The sequence below is a fragment of the Typha latifolia genome, chromosome 2 (genome assembly GCF_019914945.1).
Source record: "Typha latifolia isolate L0001 chromosome 2, TyphaL0001v2, whole genome shotgun sequence".
In the NCBI taxonomy this organism is placed as follows: Eukaryota; Viridiplantae; Streptophyta; class Magnoliopsida; order Poales; family Typhaceae; genus Typha; species Typha latifolia.
Window position 1 is genome coordinate 4832571 of NC_133087.1, and position 24428 is coordinate 4856998.

General features: G+C 37.6%; 2 protein-coding genes across 2 annotated transcripts; both read right to left on the reverse strand.

Moving 5' to 3' along the window:
• Nucleotides 1–5293: 5293 nt before the first annotated feature.
• On the reverse strand, nucleotides 5294–5848 carry LOC140781403 (RING-H2 finger protein ATL39-like). Its single transcript, XM_073127351.1, has one exon. It carries the CDS (start codon nucleotides 5846–5848, stop codon nucleotides 5294–5296), a length of 555 nt encoding a protein of 184 aa, XP_072983452.1.
• A 17058-nt stretch (nucleotides 5849–22906) lies between these two features.
• LOC140781404 (RING-H2 finger protein ATL3-like) lies at nucleotides 22907–23344 on the reverse strand. Its single transcript, XM_073127352.1, has one exon. The coding sequence runs from the start codon at nucleotides 23342–23344 to the stop codon at nucleotides 22907–22909; it is 438 nt and encodes a 145-aa protein (XP_072983453.1).
• Between the last annotated feature and the right edge of the window lie 1084 nt (nucleotides 23345–24428).

The window sequence follows — 24428 nt, forward strand, 5'->3', positions numbered from 1 at the left end:
TGACATCAAACCAGCGAATAAGAGGATAAGTCCTTTAATTTCTCAGGGAAAAATTAGAGTGAAAAAAGTAATTTGGAGGATAAGTTTTTCTTAGAAGATTCTTGGCTACTCAGCTTACCTCGATGTTGTTGGCTACTCATTACTTAAAAATAATGTCGATAACTAAAAAAAATTTCTATGACGTTAGGGATAAAAGTAATATACGGTACGAAGGATCGTGGTCGACATTGGGAAAATTGTGTAGAATTTTAATTCCGGAGACTCACAAAATTCTCGACGTACTTTTGGTCATCAGCAACATTTTAAGTCTTAGTTGTAGTCATATTAAATTTATAGGACGACAGTTTTTGAAAAAAAATCCAATTATTTCAATAGATAATTATAATTTTTTGAAAATTTTGTATAATAATTAGGAATAATTATACTTAGACTCCTAAAGTATTTTATTTTTTTCATATATATTTTCTAAAATGTTTTTGACACATAAATACCTAACCGATATAAAAAATATCTCATCCCTTATGCGTAGAATGACCATAATATCTTCTTAAAAAGTAAGGATATTTTAGTAAACTAAAATATATCTCTCTTTTTCCCTCTAAAATATAAGTATAAATCAATTGCATAGCTTATTTGATTTTCCCATGAAACTTATGAAATTAAAAAAAAATAACAAAATTCTAATAGAAGAAGTGTTTAAGATATTTTTAATAATTTAGGAAAGGTATATAAAAAATAATAATTCAGGAGGTCTGAGTGTAACTAATTCTAATAATTATTAAAAAAAAAAAACCTATACCTTTATAGGATTAACACAAGTGTCCTCCCAGGCTAAGGACCGAGTTACTTCATTATTTACTTGTTTAGAACAAAACAAATAAAAGAACAATCAATATAAACTTCCACAGCTTCAAAGTCTTTTTTTATTACAATTTTCAAAAGATTAAAGGACTCATAGACTAATTATAGTCTAGATTAAGAGTACCGGTCCTCTCTCATGTATAAATTGAACAATTAGACTCTACAAAACCATAACTCCATAGTTATCAGACTCCTTTTTTTTATTACCGCTGCAAATAGGATATGAAAATAGTTGGGTTTTTATAGAATCCCAAATTTTCCATTGTAATTGGTAGCTGATGGTGGCTCTTCAAATCGCTACTGCAAAAGAAAACAAAAGAAGGCCAACGAAAGGATGCATTTCCTGCTCTTAAAAAAACGCTTTTATTTTTGAAAAAAAGAGAAGAAATAAATAACCTAGACAGGTATTCGATATGGAAAAATTTGATGTTGCTTCAAAGAAATTTCTAATTTTGTTTTAAATTGATATGGTCAAACATGACACCGTGACTCGGTGACAAGTTTCAAACTACGGTAACAATTGGTTGTTAGTACGTCCGTAGGTGATTTAGCTTATTGTTTGATCAGGATCTTTTAGTTGCAAAATAACAGTGGTCAACATAGTGCCAAAATAGAATTGGACTAAGACTCCTCATGCACATCTATTCTTTGGCCTCCTTGATGAAATAATAGATAGTGAGAGTGAGAGTTTCTTCAGTCAAATTAATTAAGAGATTATGAGAATTCTTCTATTAAGATTAGCGAGTATATCCTAATTTGACATAAATTTTGGATACATATATTAATTAAGATATAAGAAGCTAGTTTACCAAAATAATGAACGAGTGTGAAAACACTTAGGCACACGTATGTATCTAAGCCTAGACAATGATATTATTATTTTTCTTAAGTAAACGCAGAATAAATATTAAAAAATCAAAAGCAAAGATGAACACTAAGATTTTAACGTCGAAAAATCTAAATGGGAAAAAATCATGAATTCAAACTCGGATCAAAACCAATCACTAAAATAGTAGCAGTTATAAGACTGACTCACAAAACAACCCGTCGATCCTCACGACTTTGTTCCTCTCAGTCTTGCTCCCTAGAACCCATGATTCACTGCTTCCCGTGATTGATATCCAACCTCAGTGGTTTTTGAGATTGATCCTTCATCTAGATGGCCCTTAAGACGAAAGCTTAATGCGTTAAAAAAGAAATAATGTAGCCTCAAGAATTCTCTTTTGATTGCCTTCACCAACCACCCTAGAGTTAGGGCATTACAATGCTTATATATGTAACTAAGATAGAGTCAAATCCAAGTCATATCCGAACTCACAAAAATCTAAAATTTGCATATTACGCACGTGTGTTCGAATGCGGCCCAAGTGCATTTGAGCGGGTTGACTTGTTCTCAGGTGCGTTCGAACGCGATAACTTGATTTTCACTAGTTGAGTTCGAACGCGCAAATACACTCCTCTGTATGTGTGAACGTGCTGTGAACGATATGCAGAGTGCGTTCAAACGGCCTTTGTCTGCGTTCGAACGACGAAAAAATGTTCTTTGTATGTGCAAAATTCTATACATGCGTTCGAACGGCCCAAAACGTGTTCTCTGTATGTGCAAACACCTGTGCTCGCGTTCGAATGGCCTAAACATGTTCTCTATATGTATGAATGTCTGTGCATGCGTTTGAATGCCTCAAATGCATTCTCTGTATGTGTGGTCTCCTAAGAGCGCGTTCGAACGCCGAGTTTGAATGCAGTGCGAACACAGAAATCTTTCACCTTTGATTTTGAAATTCTTCAATCCAAATACTTTCAAAACTTGTATAGATGCTCATGTACATGTATAAAAATACTTAGAATATTTTGTACATAATTGCTAACACTAAAAACCTAATAGAGTGTCTGTTAAAGACAAACGAGACCTGTGGTGGGTGGCACGCTAATGAGTCCATCTATATGTATTTCTTTTTTTTTACTCACGCTAATGAGTCCATCTATATGTATTTCTTTTTTTTAAGTAAAAAAAAAAGTCCTTGGACTGTATTCAATAAGGGGCATACAACAAGTCTAGCTCTATCTATATGTATTTCAAACTGCTAAATAACGCATTTCAAAATATGGTAACAATTGGTTTTTAGTACGTCGGTAGAAGATCTAGCACTTCATTGTCTGATTGGGATCTTTTAATTGGATAACAATGGGAATAGGGCTGTTAAGCTTGACGAGTGGCTCGGGCTTGGCTCGGGTGAAGCTCGAGTTCGGCTCAGCTCGCCGGCTGAGTCGAGCCAGAGCCGTTGTAACAGGCTCAAAATTAATATCGAGCCGAGCCTCAGCTAGAGCCGGCTTGCTCAAGCTCGACTTGATAGGCTCGATAGTTTTACTAGTTATAACTAAGGACACGTGGCATAAAAAAATATTGCCACGTGTCCCTCACTAACCTATCCTCACCATTACTCGTAACTCATCCATCACGTCACCCTCACCCATCAGACCATCACCCTCAATTCCCTCACCTACCCCAACCTCACCTTCACCCTCACTCTCACCCTCACCCTCAATCCCTCATCTACCCGATCACCACCCATAGCCTCACCCCACATGCCGCCACCTCCTCCCTATCCGTCGACCTCCATCGGCAAGCCACCACCACGGCACCATGTCCTCCTCCTCCTCCGTTGGCCTCCTCCTCGTCCACTCCATCGGCTTCCTTCTCCTCCTTCATTCACCATCTCCTCATCATCGCCTCCTCCTCCATCCATCTCAGACTCCTTCGGCAAGCCATTCGCCATTGCCCATGCCGCCATCGCCTCATCTTCTAATCAAGCCCGAGCTTTGCTCGGGCTCGGCTCGGGCTCAGTTAGGCTCAGCTCGAGTTGAACCTGAGCAAAATTTTGAGGCTCGAAAGTGATTTCGAGCCGTTCCTGAGCCAGAACCGGCTTGCTCAGGCTCGGCTCGTTTACACCCCTAAGTGGGAACTTTTGTGTGATATGTATATATATATATATATAGAAGACTTGGTATGTTTAGAAATTTGGCGTAGCTAGCTTTCAAAGCATTTAATTACCATTTTATTTATCAAATATCTAACCTTTTTTAATCAGAAATATAGCCACATAAGACTAAGTGTTTGAACAAACTAGTTAAACCTAATTCAGACTGAGGCAGGGGAACACCCTGATGTTGCCAAAGGCCTGGTAACGTGATGACAATAAAAATTTGATATATATTATGAATGTAATTGGTTTGGATGCTGACAACGTTGCTTTATTTTTTTCTTTTTTTAACCAAGAATAGGGTTCGCAGGTAATGGCAATTACAAATTTCATGAGATTGTAGATAACACTCGAGTGTAACAACTTGCGACCAAGTAATTGAGATATAGAAAAATACTTGAAAACAAAATATTATCCGATTTTATTTTTTGCTAGATTATTCAACATAATTATTTCCAACAAATTCGTATAAAACATATTTCACTCATTTCATCTCACACTACAAGGATTTTTATCAGAAATTATACCCTTTATATATGAAAATTAGAAATAATAATCAGAAATCAAATCTTATAAAGATATGTACGTTTGAAAAGGAAACGAATTATAGTTTAAATTTGAAACTAGGATATAACGAGATCGAAATTGACGGTATTTGGAAGCCCCATAAAAGATATTGTTATGATCCGAACTCAAAACAACTAAAGATTATATTGAATTCAGGATGGATTTCAGCTAAATTCCATCATTTAGGCTTTAATATCATCGATTTTATTATTTCAAGGATGTTTTGTTTTGTTTATAAATTTCAGTGTAGAACTCGGAATTCAATTTTGTTTACCTCAGTGTAGTGTACAGAGGGAATTAAATTAGTATTTTACAAGTCTTGTTAAAACTTTTGGTAAATAGAAAGTGTCTTTTTATCGGATTAGGGTTGAGTCATGTTAGTTTATATTTAACTCTATAGGTTTGTGGTTGAGTTCAGTTATAATTATTGCATATAAAATTTAAAATTATTATTTTCTAACTGTTTAATTTTTTTAAAGTAGTTAATGAGTTAATTTATTATTAGAATAGAGGCTCCGAGTTTAATATCTATCACACCCATCTATTATCTAAAATATAAATCTCTATTCGTTTAGATTAAGTCTAAAACCATCAAAATATTTCAGTCTTGAAATGAGGAGACTACTAAATATAAAATATAAAAGCTATTATTATTTGATAATTTATATTTTTTATTTAGTTGGTGGTTAATTTCGAGGCAAATGGTTAATGGTGTGCATGGTCGGATATTGAGAATTCACCAAAAAGGTTTAGCAAGCCCAGCCGCAGTTTTGGCAAGTAAAAAATTAAATTAATTTGTATATGAATTTCAAACAGCTCAGAGAGGGCTTATATAAAAAAAGAATATTATTTAACAAAGTCGCCCACATTCAAGCCTCACATAATTATACCGGCAGCGATGATTCTGCCGGCGGATCGTCCACACCCACCGTCCGCACCTCTTCCGGCGGTCCAACTGTCGCCCTACAATTCGGGCACGTCGAGTGCGTTCGCAACCACATGTCGATGCACTCGACGTGGAACATGTGCTCGCAGACCGGCAGCTTCTTCACCATCTCCCCTCCTTTCACCGACTCAAGGCAGACGGAGCACGGGCTCGCCCCACCGCCGCCGTCCACACTATCGAAGGCTTTTTCAAAGACGAACGCCGGAATTGCCGCCACGGAAGACTGAGCCGGCCCTCCTGCATGTGGTGGTTGATGAGCTGCACCGATTCTGGGATTAATGCGTTGCTCATCACCTCTGGTAGCTGTTCTAGTAGTAGTACTACGACAACAAACCATAGCAACACAAATCCAGACAAAGGGGAGAAGCCATAATACCATCACAGCTATCCACATATACCTTACAATCGCCGCGAAGATACCTAAGATGATGAGAAAAGCGTAATAGGCGAAGACGAGCCAGCTGCATTCCCCGGCGCTGCTATACCTCGGCATGCCCTCGTTTCGTTGCTTTTTCCCAGATTATCCGATGGAGTTTTAACTAATTTGATCATTATGCAGGATAATTGATTTTTTTTTGTGAAGGTGTAAGTAAGTAATGTTAATATTGTAATCTCTGCAGCACCTTAGACTCGGTAGCATGTTTCGAAATACAGCAAGGATTGGTTTTTAGTACTCGGTAGAAGATTGGGGCTCGTTGGTTGCTTGGGATGTTTTACATAACAGTGGGCAAATCTTTTTATATGCTGACATAGAGAAGACTTGGCATGCAAGAGAAATCTTCGAAGCAATTGATTAATTTCCATTTTCTTTATCAATTATCTTAAGTTTCGTTATCAGACATATGGTCATATAGACTAAGCGTTTGATGTAACTAATTATCCAAAAATTCTAAAGCAAATTAAATGTTCAGGCTTCGGTTGAGACGGGAATTTCCTGGTATATATTCGGCTCATATTATATTGAACTGGCAAACCAGCGTAGAAAAAATAGAATGAAGAGACGTAGATTGGTAGGATAGTGCCAATTTTTTTCTGAAATATTGCCGACCAACTATTTTAAAGTACACAAATCTCCCATGTAAGTAATGCAAAAAGGTTGCATCATTAACTCTATCCTCAAATAATTTTTAAAAACAAATTATTTAAAAATTTAGTGATTTAACTAACTGCTCGGCTTAGCTTGATTGATGGCTTAATAACGACACACATGATATGAAGTCTAGACTATAAAACTTAGTATATTTATTAGAGCTTGATGATGTCTAAATATTTTTATAACCAGAAAGATTTGATCTATTGTTTAATTCATATCTAACATTTGGGTTCCTAAATAATTAAAAAAAAAATATTTTTTTTCAAAATTTGGTACAAATATTAGGCTCATAAGAAGCTCAAGCTCGAAATAGACTTTGCTCGGATTTGGCTCAAATATAGATGAGTCTGTCTAAACCAGATTGGTTGAGAATCGAACTTGAGCAAAATCCGGCGCACTCATATTTAACTTGTTTATGCCCCTAATTTTTCTCAAGTTTATCACTTATTATATATGTGAAATTCCAAACGTAATAAACTAACCAAAACAAATAACGAGTTTTGCTCCTTTCATTGCATCATTTTTCTTCAGCTATTTATTTGGCAGAAACTAAAGTAGGCAATTTTACAAGGTTCTCAATTTGGCTTTTGGCCAGGGCATGGAGTGGGCATCAGAGACCCTCATTCTGACCTTTTGTCCCAACGTCTAGACTCCCCCCTTGCCCTGCCTTAGCACTATTCGTGCTGTGATCCTCAATATCCTCTAAATCTTCACCTTCTTCTCCGAGCCTTCGTATTTGTACTCGGCAAGGGAAGCGAATTGTGCGGCCCACTGGCTCCCCAATCTTTGTAATACCTGTCTTTCTTTCTTCCACTTGATGGGGCTCTTGTCTTTGAGGGTTTAAAGGCCCTTTTGTATAGGGACGCTGTGGGTGTACGTAGAAATATCCATCAGTTTATAAATACCTAATTTTGTGGTAACGAATACCTTGTTCTCTTAATTTTCTCAAATATTCTCTCGTTAATGTTCTTTAATAAAGAATGTTGCCAAATTCTCCTTTTGATTGATCGATCATAAGGACTAAGGAGAAGCAACTTCCACTTTTTTCTTTTATCCCTCAGTGGAATATATCATCACACGCATGAGACCTTGTTAAGCACTTGATGATAGTAATGGCTAATGTACATGGCTAGGTCAAGTGTTTTACTTATAGATTAATTATACTTAATAATAAAGCAAAGTATCTGATGATAGATTACATCGCTGCCACATCAACCTGAATAGGATGTTAGAATAAGAAAGGGGAGAAGCCGCCGATATGGTGTTCAAAGTCCACCTTCATACATCACATGAAAGTTTAGTTAAGTCTGCAACTGTGGACTAAAAAAAGTAGCTCCTTTTTGCAAAGAGGATATCCGCCTAATGATTATAAGGTCGTTCGGGAGCATTCCAATGTTATAGCTCCTGCCTTCCCCCAGGAGATTAGTTGGTTACTTGTGATCAAATCAAAGATGACAACCGTGTTCGACATGTACTCCTGGCAAGGTCCCTCCGATCGGCCGATGAGCAAGGCCAGTCACAACGTAGTCCGCGGGATTTCGATTGTTCTTGTGACTGGCATCCTGTTCGTGGTCATCTTCGCCGAGCTCGGCGCGATCTGGGCCTGTGTAATTTCCTTCTTGGCCGTGATTTTCCTGGTCATCCTCTGTTGCGCATGCAGGGAGGCAATACTGGGCAGACCGCAAGAAATGCCGGCAGCGAACCAGCAGAGCTCCACCGCACCGCCGGTGGCCGTGGCAAATCCCCAGCTTCAAGCTATCAGCCTGGCAACATGATCGGCAGCAGGCAGGTGACATCTATCCATCCATCCTCTAGTTCCCTGTTCGTTCTTTGTTGGGCGAGCTTATTCATGCACAGTTTCATGAATAGGGTCTGTCAACAGAAGATATTATAACAGAACACGTCTAACTGGAACATTTCCCTCATCGTTGATGGCGTTATTTCCATAAAGGCCATGTCCTTTCTGAATTGCCAATTAATTGTTCTGTATACAGTTTCTTGAATAAGATCCGTTAGTTGAGTAATACCATATTATATGCGTATGAACGTGCCAGCCAAAATGGATGTATTCATTCTTGTCTGTACGGAACAACAGTTTCAAGTGATTAATGTCTTAGCTGCGTGTCAACTTCAAGTGGATGGATGTCTCTCACACTCAGTTACCCCTAAAGGCTAAAGGTCAACTGCTATGCTTAACTTGCTTTGCAAAGTGCCCAGTTGGCTAGTTAATTATTAAAAAGAAGAATAAAAGAAAAGATTACTCAGCTAGCGTTGGGCCAAGCTTCAAGAATGGCTTAATATTTCTAAAGTTTTAATTATAAGCTTAACTAATTTCCAGCATTCCGACATATAGAATTGCTGAGAGGACCGAAACGCGTTCCTGTTAATGAAATAGACTTACTTGCAGAACGACAAGTCTTAAATATGTACAAATTTCATCATCATTCTATCTCTCTCTTCGTAATGAGGGTTGACTTTTAATCCTTAAAGTTTTAAATGAATTTGAGTCTTATATGAACAGATTCATGGTTAGTCTAGTGTGAACATTGAATATGTCAAAATTTGTGTTTAACTTTCTACTTACAACCCTAAATTTTTTAGAATTTAATTGATTTAGATTTAGATTTTAATTTTTAATTAATTTGGAGAGATTTTCAGAAGTGTAATGAAATCTAATAGTGTATTAGTGTGAGGTGGGATGTTGATCAAATTCATTTTCTACCTTAACTTTCTGAATCTCAAAACTACCCTTAGGCCTTAGCCAGTGACAAAACAAGAAAATGGAACGTAATAAAATGCATTCCAAGATCCTTCCAAATAATAAGATTAGATATGTCTTATTCAATCCAATTACCTTTCAAACAATCGAATCAATTTCCAAAGAAACCAACTGAATAAAATCAAACGGTGGGTTGGTTTGAGCCTTAATGCAACTAGAGCTGCTTCCGCATTACGTGGGTGTTGAAAATTGGCTCGAAATTAATAAAACCATTAGAATAAGTTAATGGCGTTCGAACAACATTTATTGCGATTTGTTGTCATTCCAATTTTATATGCTGGCGTTCGAACGACATACATCCGTTTGAACGAGATGGAAGCATTAGAACGACGTTTGGATGTTCAAATAACTTAAAGCTTGAAAGTCATAGTGTTCAAAAGATGTTCAAACAGGTTACTACTGGGGTTCGAACATCGTCTACTTGTACGAACGGCCTACGAAACATGTTACTAGCAGTGCACGGACGTTTGAATGCCATCCATCCATTCGAACAACTCGCGAGTTTTCTTCAACCTCAAGTCACCTTATATATAAATAAGTTTGGTTTTAGGATTTGAGTGCGGGGAAAGTTGCAAGAGAGAAAATGTGAGATTTTTAAATGAGATGAGTTCTTTATGAGATAGCACTCCTCTATTATATTTGCGAGATATTATAAAAGGAGAAACTCTTTGTATTTGCATCTCTATTTGCATTAGATTAATATATTGAAGTTTTACAGCGCTCGTGGATGTAGGTACGTTTCCGAACCACATAAATCCTTCTTTGTGGTTTGTATTTATTTTGGAATCTTATCTTTGATTTGATTGGGTATTAAAAGATCTCTAATTTTAGCATCTTGATTGTGAATTTTTCATTCGATATTAATATTAGCTTTGTTAATATTTAGTCTACCCTAATTTTTTGTTATCCTATTGGATTTATTTGTGGGTGCTTAGAAATCACTTTCGCTGCCCTCCACCCTTTCGGCTTGCTAGCACAATAAATTGACGTCAGTGCACAACAGTGGCATCATACACATCTAAAAACCGCCATGTTACGATTGTATCATAACAGAGGCTATGGATTCAATATTTATGCTTCCAAATCAATGGTCTAGCTATATTTATGCGAGGATAGATGGACACATCAACTTGAATAGGATGTTGCTAATGTGATTATAGTATAAACAGCCTAGTTGTATTGGCACGTTTACACGTCTGTGTATCAATAAGGTAAGCACTCCTAGCATTTGCTACGATTTGGCATAGGCTCTTTCCTACTCAAAAAGATATTTTCTTTCTCACCGCCGAGGACTAGGGGAGGAAAGCATCTTCCTCCTCTCTTTCTCTTTGCCTCTTACCCTCTAAAGTCTCTCCTCTTGCTTTTTACCTAGCCGCGTCTTCTTCCTCGTCAAGAGCTTTGCCATGGTGTACCTCCACATCATTGCCTCGCTACATCACCCCCTCAATGTCGTCATCCTCATATTTACCCCTAACAACATTGCTTTCCCTATATCTACCCCTCGACACTATCGTTTTTATTCTAACCCCCACGACATCGTCAACTCGGCTCCCCCCCTCGACACCGCTACCCTTGATGTCGTCGCTCTTGGCTCCATTTCGATTCACCTCACTTCCAGCTTCTCCTAGGTTGCTAGGCTTTGCCATAGCCTTGCCATTTTTTAGATTCCATCTATGTTTTGAGAATGCTTTCTGTGAATGTAGATGGGCAGACATGATCCCTTTTTCCTTCTTTATTTTGTGCTATTTTTTGTTGTTTTGTGATAGGTTATCTTATAGTCGTTGTTCATCACTAGCATGCATGTATTCCTGTGTGGGCTCACTCCTTTAAGAGTGCTTAGTCATTTCAAGACTCATATTGTTAAACCAATAATACTGTCTTGGTTGGCCAAGTGAAAACCTTGCTCCAAAAGCATATGTTCTATCTTTTCTTTCTCTTATTATGCTTGAAAACTTATTTTTGATACTCTACTATTGCCATTATCCGGTTTGTAATACAGCCAAGTATAGAGCTCGTTCTAAGAGTTCTTGCTTTTTGTCCCCTTTTTTCCTCATGTTTGAAATTAATGATATAATTAATTAACAGACTTTCTCTCAAATAAGAAAAAACCTACACGTTGTAATTGAAACAAACATCAAAATATGGGCAAAATAATCAAGTTCGTCTCAGCATCTATCATTTTTGCCAACTAACCAAACCTAATTTCTTATGTTTGCGCAGGTAGAGAGGCCGTGCTGATATGCAATAATGCAAGAGATATCAATAGACATCCTAACGATCTTCAGATTTTTTTTTTTTTAGGGGGGGTGGGGGTGGGGGTGGGGGTGGTCTCCTATTTTTGTGCGGTGGTTCATATCCTTTTTGGGGATGGTTTGGAACCTTGTCTTTTTTCACATTATTTTTTCATTTGTGGTCAGAACTTATTTGTTATTTACTTTCTCTAACACAACTCCACGCATGTCATTTGATTTGTTATCATTTCTCTCCTTTTATGGTTGGTGAATGCAGGGTTATACATGTCTAAGTTAGTGGAAATCATGAACATTAGGCTATTTTGTGCTTGTATTACTCTTAGGGCTGATTTTATGTTGCTTTTGTGTGCTTGTCGAGCTTCATGTAATATTTTATTTGTAGTAATTTGTGACCTACCCAAATTGCAATGGTTTGTTGGAAGGTTGTCACTCCACCTCCATATTTTGTTGTTGAGCATTATGTTTGTACCTTTGAGTAGACTTGATACCCCTTTCTTTATTTATATATTGTAGACTAATTTGGGGCTTCTTTCAATATTTCTCCTCTATCAAACTATTAGCTCTTTAGTGTTATTATGAACAAGATAGTTGCTTTTCCCTTAAAAAGAAGGAAAAAAGGAAAAAAAAAAATAACTTATCTATTGAAAGATTTTTGTCTAACAAATTAATGTTGCTTTATCTGAAGAAAGAAGAAAAGGAAGGATGAAATGCAATATGATTAACTAAAGGCTCTGCTGTAAAATGAAATCTTCTCTACATTTTAAGAAATATTATCTTTGCTTCTCCGTTTTTGGCGTGTAAGTTGAACTAATGATCCTGCCATCTACAGTTGGTTGTACATCACTTATTTAAGTTAGGGCTATAATCAAGTTACAAACAAGACAATGCTTCATGAATCTGGCTAACTCGAAATAAATTAATATAAGGTAAACCAAGCCTTTCTTATATGTTATGTTGGCTGTGGCCACAGTTTTATGGCTAGAATATATATACATCCACACCAAAAGCCATCTCATCTAAGAAAAAGTTAATTATAAGCAACCAACAAGGATGTGTTGGTTTTTGTTGCTGGAATGAAAAAGAAAGGATCGATGATATGTTGAGTGGAATTCTTTCAATCCTTCATAGAGCCTTAAATCTACACAATAATGACAAATAAGTTATAAGACACTTGGAAGACCGTTCATTGATATAAATACTGCAATCACAAATTTGGCATCGATATGTAGAGACTTGAAAAGGGTGCCTACGCGCTCCCAGAATTCCTGACTACAAAAAGACACCTGCATTCTGAGATGCAGAGCGGTAACTTGTTCCTTTTCTCTGTGTCTTTTCATCAAACACATAACTAAACAGGCGGCAATCCTGCATGCACTTCCATTTTCTCTTCTTCCTCAGCTTCTTCAACAGGCTCAACGGTAGCCCGACATAAAGGACACGTCGAGTGAGAGCACAACCACTTATCTATGCACTCAACATGGAAAACATGCTTGCATTTGGGCAACTGCCTCACCTTCTGCTCTTCCTGCACAAAATTGAGGCACACCGGGCACTGCGCCGAGCCGCCACGGCGACCATTGTCATCGTCTAGATCTCGCCGGTATGAGACGATCGGAAGGGAGGCAAGGGCAGATGGGCCGAGGCCACCAGTGCTTCCATGTTCAGAGGACGTCGCAATTGCGATGAAGTCGTCGCCGCCCCGGCCGGTTTCGCCGGTGCCGCCTCCACCGCCGCCGCTACGTCTCCTGCAACATATGTACTCCCAAAATTTGGTGAATAACATTAGAAAAACGCAGGACGCAAAGGCGATACCCATCATGGCTAATGTATTATGCTTCTTGTCACTGAGCATGGTGGGTGGAAATTGGATTGGATTCACTCCTCAGTGTGTTATCTGTTAGATTAGTTAGAATTCGTAAGTAAACAACCGTGCTAGCTATATGGAAGCATACCGTGTTGATGTAAGAAGTTTAGGATGACAATGGTATGCATCCATTGTTTTAGCTGAATCTGATGGTCAATGCATCGTGAATTAAGGGAAGGTCATATCCATGGGCTCTGAGTACGTTATTTATCGTTGTCAACTTATATTAACGAAAATATCTGGAAGTATAAGATTCTAGTGAAATTTCTAATTGGTTATTGAAGCTGTCCTCCATCCAACTATCAAGCTCACCATTCGAGGGATCAGGTCAAGAATGTGATGGTTTTGAAGACAAAATGGCAAACGTGGTCAATGATGGGCCCCAGATTCCCTCCGTAAACTGTATCCTTGAATGGTTTTTTTTTTTTTTTTTTGTTGTTGTTGAGGGAACTTGAACGAAATTAATTTGGGGAAGATGAGGCTATAAGTAAAAGATATAATTATTTTGTGGTCTAAACACCTCTCGTTTCACAATTTGCAAAATTGCACGCATTCTGTCTTTTTCGTGAGTCGGACCGTGTGAAGTATTAGTACCGTACTTATGCTTGGATGAATATTTTTCAAAAGGTTTAATCAACTCGAGCGTAGCTCAAGTTCGATCTTGAAATGGATGCTAAGGCAGGGTAAATTAGTTAGTTTAAGAGCATCTCCGATGCTTGCCCTGTGTCCATACATATTATAATAATAATATAATATATATTATTATATTAGCTATTTTAAATTGATTAATAGATTATCTTAGCGTTATTATTTTTTATTAAAAAATATATGGTTAGAAAACTCTCATCGAGATCTTTAAAATAAAATTAATATTTAATAGTTTTAGAATTAATTTTAAATTACTAATTTTTTAATTAAACGCATCGAAATAATTTAATATTAGACTCATTTTTATCAATAATAAAAAAATTAAAATTAAAATTAACTCAAAAATAATTTAATATTAGATTCATTTTAAAGGTCTCGATGAGAACTTTCCAATGGTATTATTTTTGTTAAAAACCGATTAGTAAAACTAATTATATACTCAGTTTAACTAATTAAATTATTTAACAAATGATAGAAATGGAATTAAAATTATTGAATATAACACTTATTGAGCAATTTTGGCATTTTTAAAAAGTTGATATGACAAATGGAGCCCAGCTCTATTTTCATGGTGGGGCTCCAAATTTGGAACCCCACTATTCATGGCTTCAAATTTGGAGCCTCATTTAGAGCTCGATTGGAGCTCCACCGGGCTCCAAATTTAGAGTTTTGAAGCCCAGTTGGAGATGCTCTAATTAAGCCAAACCTTGTGATTCAGATTAATCCATCGACTTGGTTCAGGTTGATTTATGGATTGATTGTATTCACTGTTGGGAATGAAAAGAGTGAGGCGCGCTGGGCAACTCTGTTATATTGAGCCTTTCGAGTATTTTGAATTCTAAAGAATTTTGATAAATTGATTATAGTAGAATTGGATCGAGGGATCTCCATTGCCCTCTAATTTCGTATCCAAAAGGCATTTACGAATATAAAAACCTAACCGCTAGTGGTTTGGACCTATCATCACCCTGTTTATTTATCATCGCCAAACAGTGAATACAGTCAATCTTATATAGTTCTTCATTTCCAGAAATAATAGCTTCTTACAAGGCATCGAACAGAACCAGGTAATTCCACTGTATCAATTTACAACCACAGAACTATACTACATATCTAGTGAACAAGACAAAAGAGGGAGGAAAGAAAAAGCAAGACAAAGAAAGAGGGAAAAAAGACCCCTCAAATAAAAGAAATTATGTGAAAAAAATCCCTCCCCTTCTTTTAAACTCAAATTTAAAGTTTAGAGTTCCGATGGTGAATTCCATGATTAGGCAGGCGGCAATCGTTCGTCTGTTTCAATTGGCTCGACTGTAGCCCGACATAGCGGACAAGTAGAGTGCGAGTATAACCACATATCTATGCACTCAATATGGAACAAATGTTTACATTTAGGCAGCTGCCTCACCATCTCCTCTTCCTGCACCAGATTGAGGCACACCGCGCACTGGGTCCAGCCGCAACCGTCGCTCTTGCTGCTGATATTTCGCCGGTACCCGAAGGTCGGAAGAGTGGCGACGGCCGATGGGCTGAGGCCGCGGTCAGTGCGGAATTCATAGGCTGTCCGAGTTGCAACCCCGCCGTTGCGTCCCCTGCAACAAGTATTTCGACAAAAGATAGTGATTGCAACGAGGGAGATGCTGAAGCCGAAGGCTATGCCAAGCATGATTAGATAATCGCTTGTGGCGTAATTGCTTGTGTCTTGCGTGTAGATCCATGAGTTTGAGGACATAGTGGTAGTTGGGGATTGGATTTATCTCTCTCTCTCTCTCCCCTCAGTACTTCTATTGTAGCTGGACTAATAGCAAGTGTACAAATTCCCAGACTAGTTTTTTTTTTTTTAACCTGTGAAAACTAAGCCCATTGTTTAAAATACATCGATATGAGACTCTGATGGGATTTTACCTGGCAACGAAAGAGATATTTCAGATTTGGAGGTATCAAGTTATCTGAATATGCATCAGGCATTACGGGGAATGTCGTATTCGTGGCCCTTGATCAAATTATTATTTATCATGAGTAAGATATGTCGAATATTCTAGTTGAAGGCACAGGTCATATTCGAGTACACAGATATCGACAAAACTTTTAATGGAATTAGTTTCTCAGTTTTTGTTGTTTAATTTCCCACATCCAATCGTGGAGAAGTCGGATTGATAAGGAAGCAGTAGGGCCCTCTTTGTATCTTCTCATCTACACAATAAGTCACATTTCGTAAGGATCACTATGCCGGTCCTCGCTCTGCTATGATTGATGATTTGACGATGAGATTTTTTTTCCCATTCCTCCTAGAGGGTTTTCCTCATTCGCTGTCGCCTGCGAGGCTTCCCTCTCTTCTCCCATAGACACAGGCTAAGGGAGGGGGGCACTGTTTCTTCCCTCTTCTTCTTTCTTTCTTTCTTCATTCCAATGTAAGAAGCCTTCTTCATCACTACTCATAGTTACTGTTCCTCCTTCCCCTCAATGTCGTCGCACGGCATCCGCCATTGCCTCTCCCCTCCTCTCTCACCTCTATGTTGCTATCGCTCAACACCGCACTACGCTCACTGTAGTTGATCTTCCTCACCACACCCTTATCTCATAAGCCATCGCCGTTGTTGCTCCACTTTGTCGTCCTTCACCGCATCTGTCATCCTCCTCTTACTCCCCTCCCTCGCTGAATCTATGCTTGGATGTAGTCCTTTTGCAAGATCGGAGCCCGTTGCCTCCCCTCTTATCGCTTCTCTCTTCGAGCTTGGTTCGCTATCGCTCCTCTATACCACCCCTCACCACATCCGCTAGCCTCTTTCTATGTACCTCCCTTGCTAGATCTGTGTTTGGACGTCGTCCTTCCATTATATCTGAGCCTATTGCCTCCCATTTTCTTGTTGGATCTACTGTCGCTCCCTATCGCTGCACCTCATGGCGTCATTGCATCTCTTTTCCTCGTTGAATTCATGCTTGTAAAATTTGGGTGTTGTTTAGTTTTTTTTTTTAATTTGTGTCTCATGTGGGTGATCTTTCGATCCTTCTGTCTTCTTAGAATTGAATATTGGACTACTGTATAGACAAAACTTGCATTTAATTAGGCTAACAATGCTGAATGCGAGGCTCTTTATTTTTAGAAACTTTTTGGGCTGTTCTTCATGTTATTATTGTGTTTGTGCTCTCGGACTTAATCCTTTGGATTAAAATATAGTGATGTATAGTATAGGTCAAGTGTGGAATTTATGTCAAAGAGCCGCTAATTTGACACAGTGTAATATTCAAATCTTGTCACGATGTGTATATATTTAAAGTTCTCACTGTGGATGAATTTCTATAAAGGTTTGCTTAATTAATGATTTAGAGCGAACTTCTTTCTTTCTCAAAAGAAAAAAAAAACAAAACAAAAAACACATATAAGTTGTTGGGATAATTACAATCTACTTCTAAATTATTAATTTTCATATAAATCATCTTGTTTATTGTCTGTAGCACATTTATCTCCTTAAAAAGATCTAGAATGGAAGGAAAGAAAGAGGGGATGAAAGTGGAAAGAAAGAAAAAGGATAAAAAATCCCTCACAGTTGAGGAAAAAAGTCTCTCCCCTATGCTCCCTCAAAGTAGCTAGGAAAGAGAGGAGAGAATATCACCAACTGCAAGGAGAGCTTTTGAAGGAGGTGGATTTTTAAAAAAAATAAAAACCTTAGATGATCTGAGACAGCTGAGAAGGTGAAACTGCCGCAATAAATAAATAAGAAAGTATATTAAAATAGAAAGCTCATCAGGTCTTAGATGTAATTAACTATAAATTAATAATCTGATAATCTAACCAAAAATTCCCTATGGCCTACGTCTATCATAACCGTAGCTCGTTTATTATTAGACTCATAGGTCTTAAGGTTGGATTATCTTGGCTTAATTAGGTGTGAGGAGTTTGATGGAATATCAAACAAAAGTAACCTTAATATATATATATATATATGCATGTAATCAAAGAGCCAACGGCTGGCGAGAAGGACGGGTCAAGCCAGTCCATTTTCTAGGAGACCCCGGGATAGATCTGGCGCTGTTGGTTAATCCATATGAAAATAACCTTTGAATCTAGTGTGTTTCCAATAGATAGGGTCAGTTATATACTGTAATTGCTTATAAATTTGTCACCCAAATTAATTAAATGAATACTATTTATTTCCGTAAGATAATAGTGTGTTTCCGATGCCGAATTTGTTTTAAAAGGGGATACAAAAGATACCACCATTAACATGCATCAAAATTCAACCCTTTTTCTTCAACCCTTGCATTTTTGCCGCTCTCATATGCATTGGTAGACTTTACTATATTCCTTATATTCCTTCAACACAAATACCTTTGATCAGGATACCTAACAAGAGTATTTTTTGCTGACAAATCCCTCAAATATAGCAACAGAGAAAGTTTCGGTGCATATTGCACTATGACGTGCCATAAATGCATTCTTTTCATAATAATGTATAAGATTGAGAGTTTAATATGGATCCACAAAGGGCTTCTTCTCTAACAAAATGTTTTCAAGATAATTCGTTATTAAGCTCTCAATCTTATAACTAACAACTTCCCTTGTGTGAATAATATGGATCAACATAGGGAGCGGAAAATTTTGAAAGAAATTAACAAAGTTCATGAGGACTAGTTCTTTTCTTATCTCACTCCTGCCCCTCTATACCCTCCACTGCCTGCCCTCCGGCTCTCCCCAAAGGCGACCCCCTGCTCGACGTCAACGGCGAAGGCGACGATCCGAACTGCGACTCCGACCCGCTTTCCTTCACTCCCGACGTCCCCGCCTCGCCTATCAACGGAGAGAAACCCCTACGATGCAACTGCGGCAATGGCGGTGACAGCGACACCGTAGCCAAGTCCAACTTCTCCGGGCCGTGGTCCGTCCGGCAAACCGGGCACGACGAATGCGCGCCTAGCCACTCGTCAATGCACTGGACGTGAAAGAAATGCTTGCATCCCGGCAACATTCTGACAACCTCTCCTTCTTCCAACTCACCGAGACACACCGAGCAGGTCTCTATTAAAACAGTCTCCCCGTTGGAACCATTGCCGTCGTTCACCGGGCGGTACGTGAAGGTCGGCAACGCCGCCACCGCGGAGTCGTCGAGACCGAGACTTGGGCGTCCGACAACAGGGGCCGGTTGGGGTTGTTGGTGCAATCTCGCGAGGTCTGAGCGGACGTAGTTGATGAGGAAGTAGAGGACGACGGCGACGAACACCCCGATGCCGACGAACGCGAGGGTGGTGTTCGTGGTGGTTCCGTCAACCGTGGACATGATAAATATGGCTATACAACTTATGCCAACGAGTTCGAAGATAATTCGGCTAACAAGAGCAAACTCGTAGCAAAATGGGGGTGTAATTCGTGTATTATATGGTCTCATCGTGATTATTTTGAAATTTAAGAATACGATTACAGGCTATATTAGTACTATGTGGAACGAACGTGTTATAATTCTCACGCTTGTATTATTTTTGCAATCGTTGACTTCGTAGCTTTTGGTTTTTTTGGTTAAAAAGATAAACTTTATTTATAGAGAGCGGCGACTTTGTATACCGATATCCATGAAAGGGATAACAGTCGCAGGTTCGTGGAGCTCACCTGGGAAAACTCGGTCTTCCACGACTCGGGCTTCACCCATTGGATGATAGAATCTTTTAGAAGTGATTAATTTTGTAGCTAATGAAAAGATTAATTACATGCAGGTTTAGTACTAATATATACAGCTTAAAAATATAAGATGTATTATTTAAGTAAACCAATAACACGATAACAGTGGGTAAATACCGTTAGGAACTTACTATAGGGTCTTCTATACGTTCTCAGATTGTATACTCTATAATTAAGTATCTATCCAACTCCTTATTTGCAACCGAAATAAGGCTTCCTTAATATCCTCTATTATAGTTATATATCACTTTGTAACCGATAACGTGGACAATTTCTCTATAAATTTCTTATTCTCTTGACTAAATTGAGAATAGTGGTCTCCGAGATAGAACCGGCCAGCTCATTGCCCAATGAGGGTAGCTGAATAGTTTAAACTGTTTTCAAATATTTTGATTGCATTCGTCCATTCATAAGATAACTATCTTTTACATTATAATAATAACCATATGAAAATAAAAGCCAAATGCTAGTTCTTAATTAACAATTTAATATGTGAGCCGGTGCCGGTATTTAAGTACTCCGTTTACATAATAATGTGTTTTCTAACAGGAATGGATTAGGAGAAGTCCCAATTAGAGCCTCGCAACGTATCGTTCCTCTTCTCTGCGATTTCTTTCGTACTCTTTGCCTTTTAGCTTCGTGATCCTCCATGTCTTCTACTTGGTTTATTTCGATGGCTTCTAAATTCTCTGTTACTTGGTTTAGAATTTGTAAACTCTATGTAACAAGTAAATTGCCTCAAAAGATTGGACAAACAAGTCAATAATAAAAATATTTAATTACTTGCTATATCGCTAAACAAAAGCTAAAATAAGAAATACAAGAACTCATACAAACACAATATTTTAACGTGAAAAAACTCCTTATCAAACAAGGATAAAAAACTACAAATTTTTTCTTCGAGATCAAACCAAGTACTATAATAATTAGCAATTACAAAACACTTGTAAACCATCTATTGTTACCCACAACTGTTTTGGAAGTGATTATTTGACTCCCTTTTAATATATTGCTTCTCGTGCTTGTTACCTGACCTTAGTAACCCTCAAGATTAAAGATCTGTCTTTGTGACTCTTGAAGTAATGACAAATGTAATATTGAATCTAGTAGAGCTCAATCAAAAGATGGTAAAAAAAATCTCATTATTCAACTCTACCAACTCTTCTCTTTTTTATCTCCCAAATATTTTTAATGACACCCAAGACATCCCCATATTTTTCTTTAGACTTTATTTTTATAGTTTCAAAGATGGGCTCTTAAAAAATCCTAATTTAGTGATAACTCGGACTGAAAAGAGGCATCTTATGCTCTCCATCCGAACGGGTTAAATCTCGTTTCAAACGGCCAAGTGTTCTAAGTGTATATAACACTCTTCTTATGTTGAAAATATTTTGCTCTCTATAAAATATCGTTTGAATGCGCTTCCAATGTTGGAAATATTTTGCTCTCTGAAAAATCTCACTTGAACTTCTTTCCCATGTTAGAAATATATTACTCTTTGAAAAATTCCGTTTGATCAAATTTCTCACATTGAAAGTATATTACTCTCTAAAAAATTCAGTTTAAACGAATTTTTCACATTAGAAATGTGTTACTCTGGGAATCAAATTTCGTTTGAACGGATTTTGAATAAAATTCCCGCAACATTGTTTTTCTAACTGAAATAGCTCTAATTTTAATTGCCAAATAAAAAAAATAGCACTAGTGATCTCTATAATAAATCTAAATAATTTATATCATGGAAACTTTAATTTCTCACAAATTTATCGATCATAAATACTTACAAATAATTCTGTGTGGTCTCATAAGATGGACAACCAGCTCAATAATTCTAATTCTATGTAGTTACATAAGATTGGGCAATCAGGTCAATAATTATATAGAAATACGTCACAACAGGGTCAACTCCAATAATAGCATACTCAGAGCAATTCAACTTTGTAAGAAATTTGTTCGCACGTTTATGTTGGGATTTGATAGGACTTCAATCACTTGCTTTAGTGGTTGAGTCTTTAATTTTTCTTGTTGTAAGTAACCCAAGCACCAAAATTTTAATCTTTATTAATTATTTTATCCATCATAAGCTTGAATGTTAATTATAGGTTATACAATAGGTGATAAAGCAAATCAAGATAGAACCAAGCTCGAACCAAGCTTAAATTAGATTAAGCTTGAATAGAATATTAGGTGGTCTACCTGTCTACACTTTGTAAAATTAATATTAAATGTGTTACCAAATTAAAAAAAAATTTAATATATATATATATAATTATTTATATATAAATCAAACATTGGTGGGCGGAGATGGATTGTGTAAACTGTTCTCAAGCTCAGCTCGAATTGAATTTAAACCTGATTCAATTGATTAAGTTAAGCAATGGTTCGACCGAGCTAGAGTCGAACTTAGCCTGGATTTTAGTCAGGCTACATTTTGGCTGAGCTACATAAAGGAGATGCATAGTATGAGCAACAAGACCAACTTTCTAAGAAATTATTATAACGTGTAAAATCCATACATGCTACATTGCACCCAAATGATGTGTGTACAACCCTCATGTAAAATTTTCTCTCAAAATCACCCCTATGCCTAGAATATAATTTTAACGTATTACCTAAATGCAGTGGTTGACCTAAGCTCTTGAACATATTACTATTTCTCTGTGTCCTGTAGAATTCCAACTATATATATATATATATATATTTCCAACGAAAAGAAAATTAACATCAAGATGAAAGCTAGTCAGAGATGGTTATTTGTAATCTGCCAGGCAAAGGTGGAATTGATTTTTAAATATGCAAAAAGGAGGTGGTTTTTCGTAATGAAATCAAACAGTAGGTGGCTGTTTTACACTTATTAAGGACGAAGGAAAAGATCTACATCATTAATTAAGCAGAATTAATCCATAGAATCCTACTTAACTAGTTACCACTATCCTTTCTCTCTCCCTCCCTCTCTTATTCTCTCTCTCTCTCTCTCTCTCTCTCTCTCTCTCTCTCTCTGGATATCACAAAGCAATTGATAATTACTCAATAGTAATATTATCTTTCCATATTTTCTATTGGATGTAGTTGATGTTGGGGAAACGAAGGCAATTGATGGATGAAACCAATCCTTTAATCATCATTATACAATACCTTCAAACATATCGATACTCGAAATTGTATTGTTTTCACATCCACACAAGAATTGAAAAGAAGAAATAAAGAAAACAAAAACAGAAGACATATATTCACATATCTCTTTGTCCTACACATCAATCGGTCCAATTACTTCTTTCCGGCAAATCGGGCACGTCGGATGAGCCTTCAACCACATCTCTATACAACCCTGATGAAACGAGTGGGTGCACCTCGGCAATAGCTTCACCATCTCTCCTTCTACCACAAAGCTCAAGCATATGGAGCACTCCATCGAATTGCCCTTCTCTTTACCGCTACCGTCGCTGCTCCCTTGGAAAGCAAAAGTGGGCAAAGCTGCGATTGCATCAGAGACTACTCCTCCTGCACCAGCTTGATGGCCACCTCTAATTGCTGCAGCCCTTTGATCTTGAAGGCATCGTAAGGAGCGGATTAATACGAATAGGACGAAGAAGGTGGCGAAGGAGATGCCGATGATTTGCAAATAAGATGACAAGCTGCAGCAGCTGCCTGTGTCGGCTGGTGTTGTTGAGGTGTTGGTAGACATCGTGGTAAGGGGAGAAGAAGAGGGGATTTAATTGTCCTAGGACTACTGATGAGATTGGGAGACATGGACATGGTTGGGGAGTAGTTTTGTCTCGATTAAGCCTTTTATTTTGTCCATGGGCATTGACCTCAGTGGGTGACGGTGACTTGCTTGTTATCTGGACCTAGCAACGGTGGTCTGGTGAAGAAGGAATTAATGTTGCATTTATGAACAACAACTCTGACGAATAGTTGATGTGTGACTTCCGATTTGCGTTAGTTGAATCGCTTGTTGGTTATTAAATTTCATTTTATCCTTAACTTTTCTTTTTCTCACTCCTTTTAAATTAAACTAAAAAATAATTTTAATTAATAGTGTCTAAAATTAATTACGTGATAGTCACAGGATATTTTCTCTGGTATATATGTTCCACCCTTCCAAGTAACTTTTTTTTTTATTTTTTTGAGAGAGAAAGAGATAAACTTGACAGTGTATAACTCACTCAGATGCACTCGTATGTACACTATGAGATTTTTTAATCATCTTAGCAATATTTTTGTTAGACATCGAATTAGCTAGCCATATCCATATTGGCATTAAGAAGGTACATTGTTCAAAGTTCTACACGGTGCTGCCAGACCTAATCATTACGAACACTTGATAGACTACTAGTTAATATATTCCCATGACGATACGTGCTTGCACGTTGATTACCAGTTAAGAATTTATGCAAGACATCACAGATTTATGTAACCGATCAGAACGGAATCCTTTTCGTCTCGTTCAGAGAAATTAATCATTTGCATTGCGACCCAAAACAAATATAAGAGAAGTCGGTTCATCCGACAAGCATAAGCTCATAAAATTTACACTATTGCAGCTGTCGTTGTTACACCAGCTTGATCATCGCGCGGTGCAGCTGACGGCGACCCTTCACCGGCCGCCGACGGCTCGACAAACAGGGCACGTCGCATGGGAGCCCAACCACGATGAGACAAGTGATTACATTTAGGCAGCAATCTTAGCATCTCCCCTTCCTCCACCACGCTAAGACAAACCGAGCACTCTACCGATGACCAATCGTAATTGCTGCAACTACTCCTAA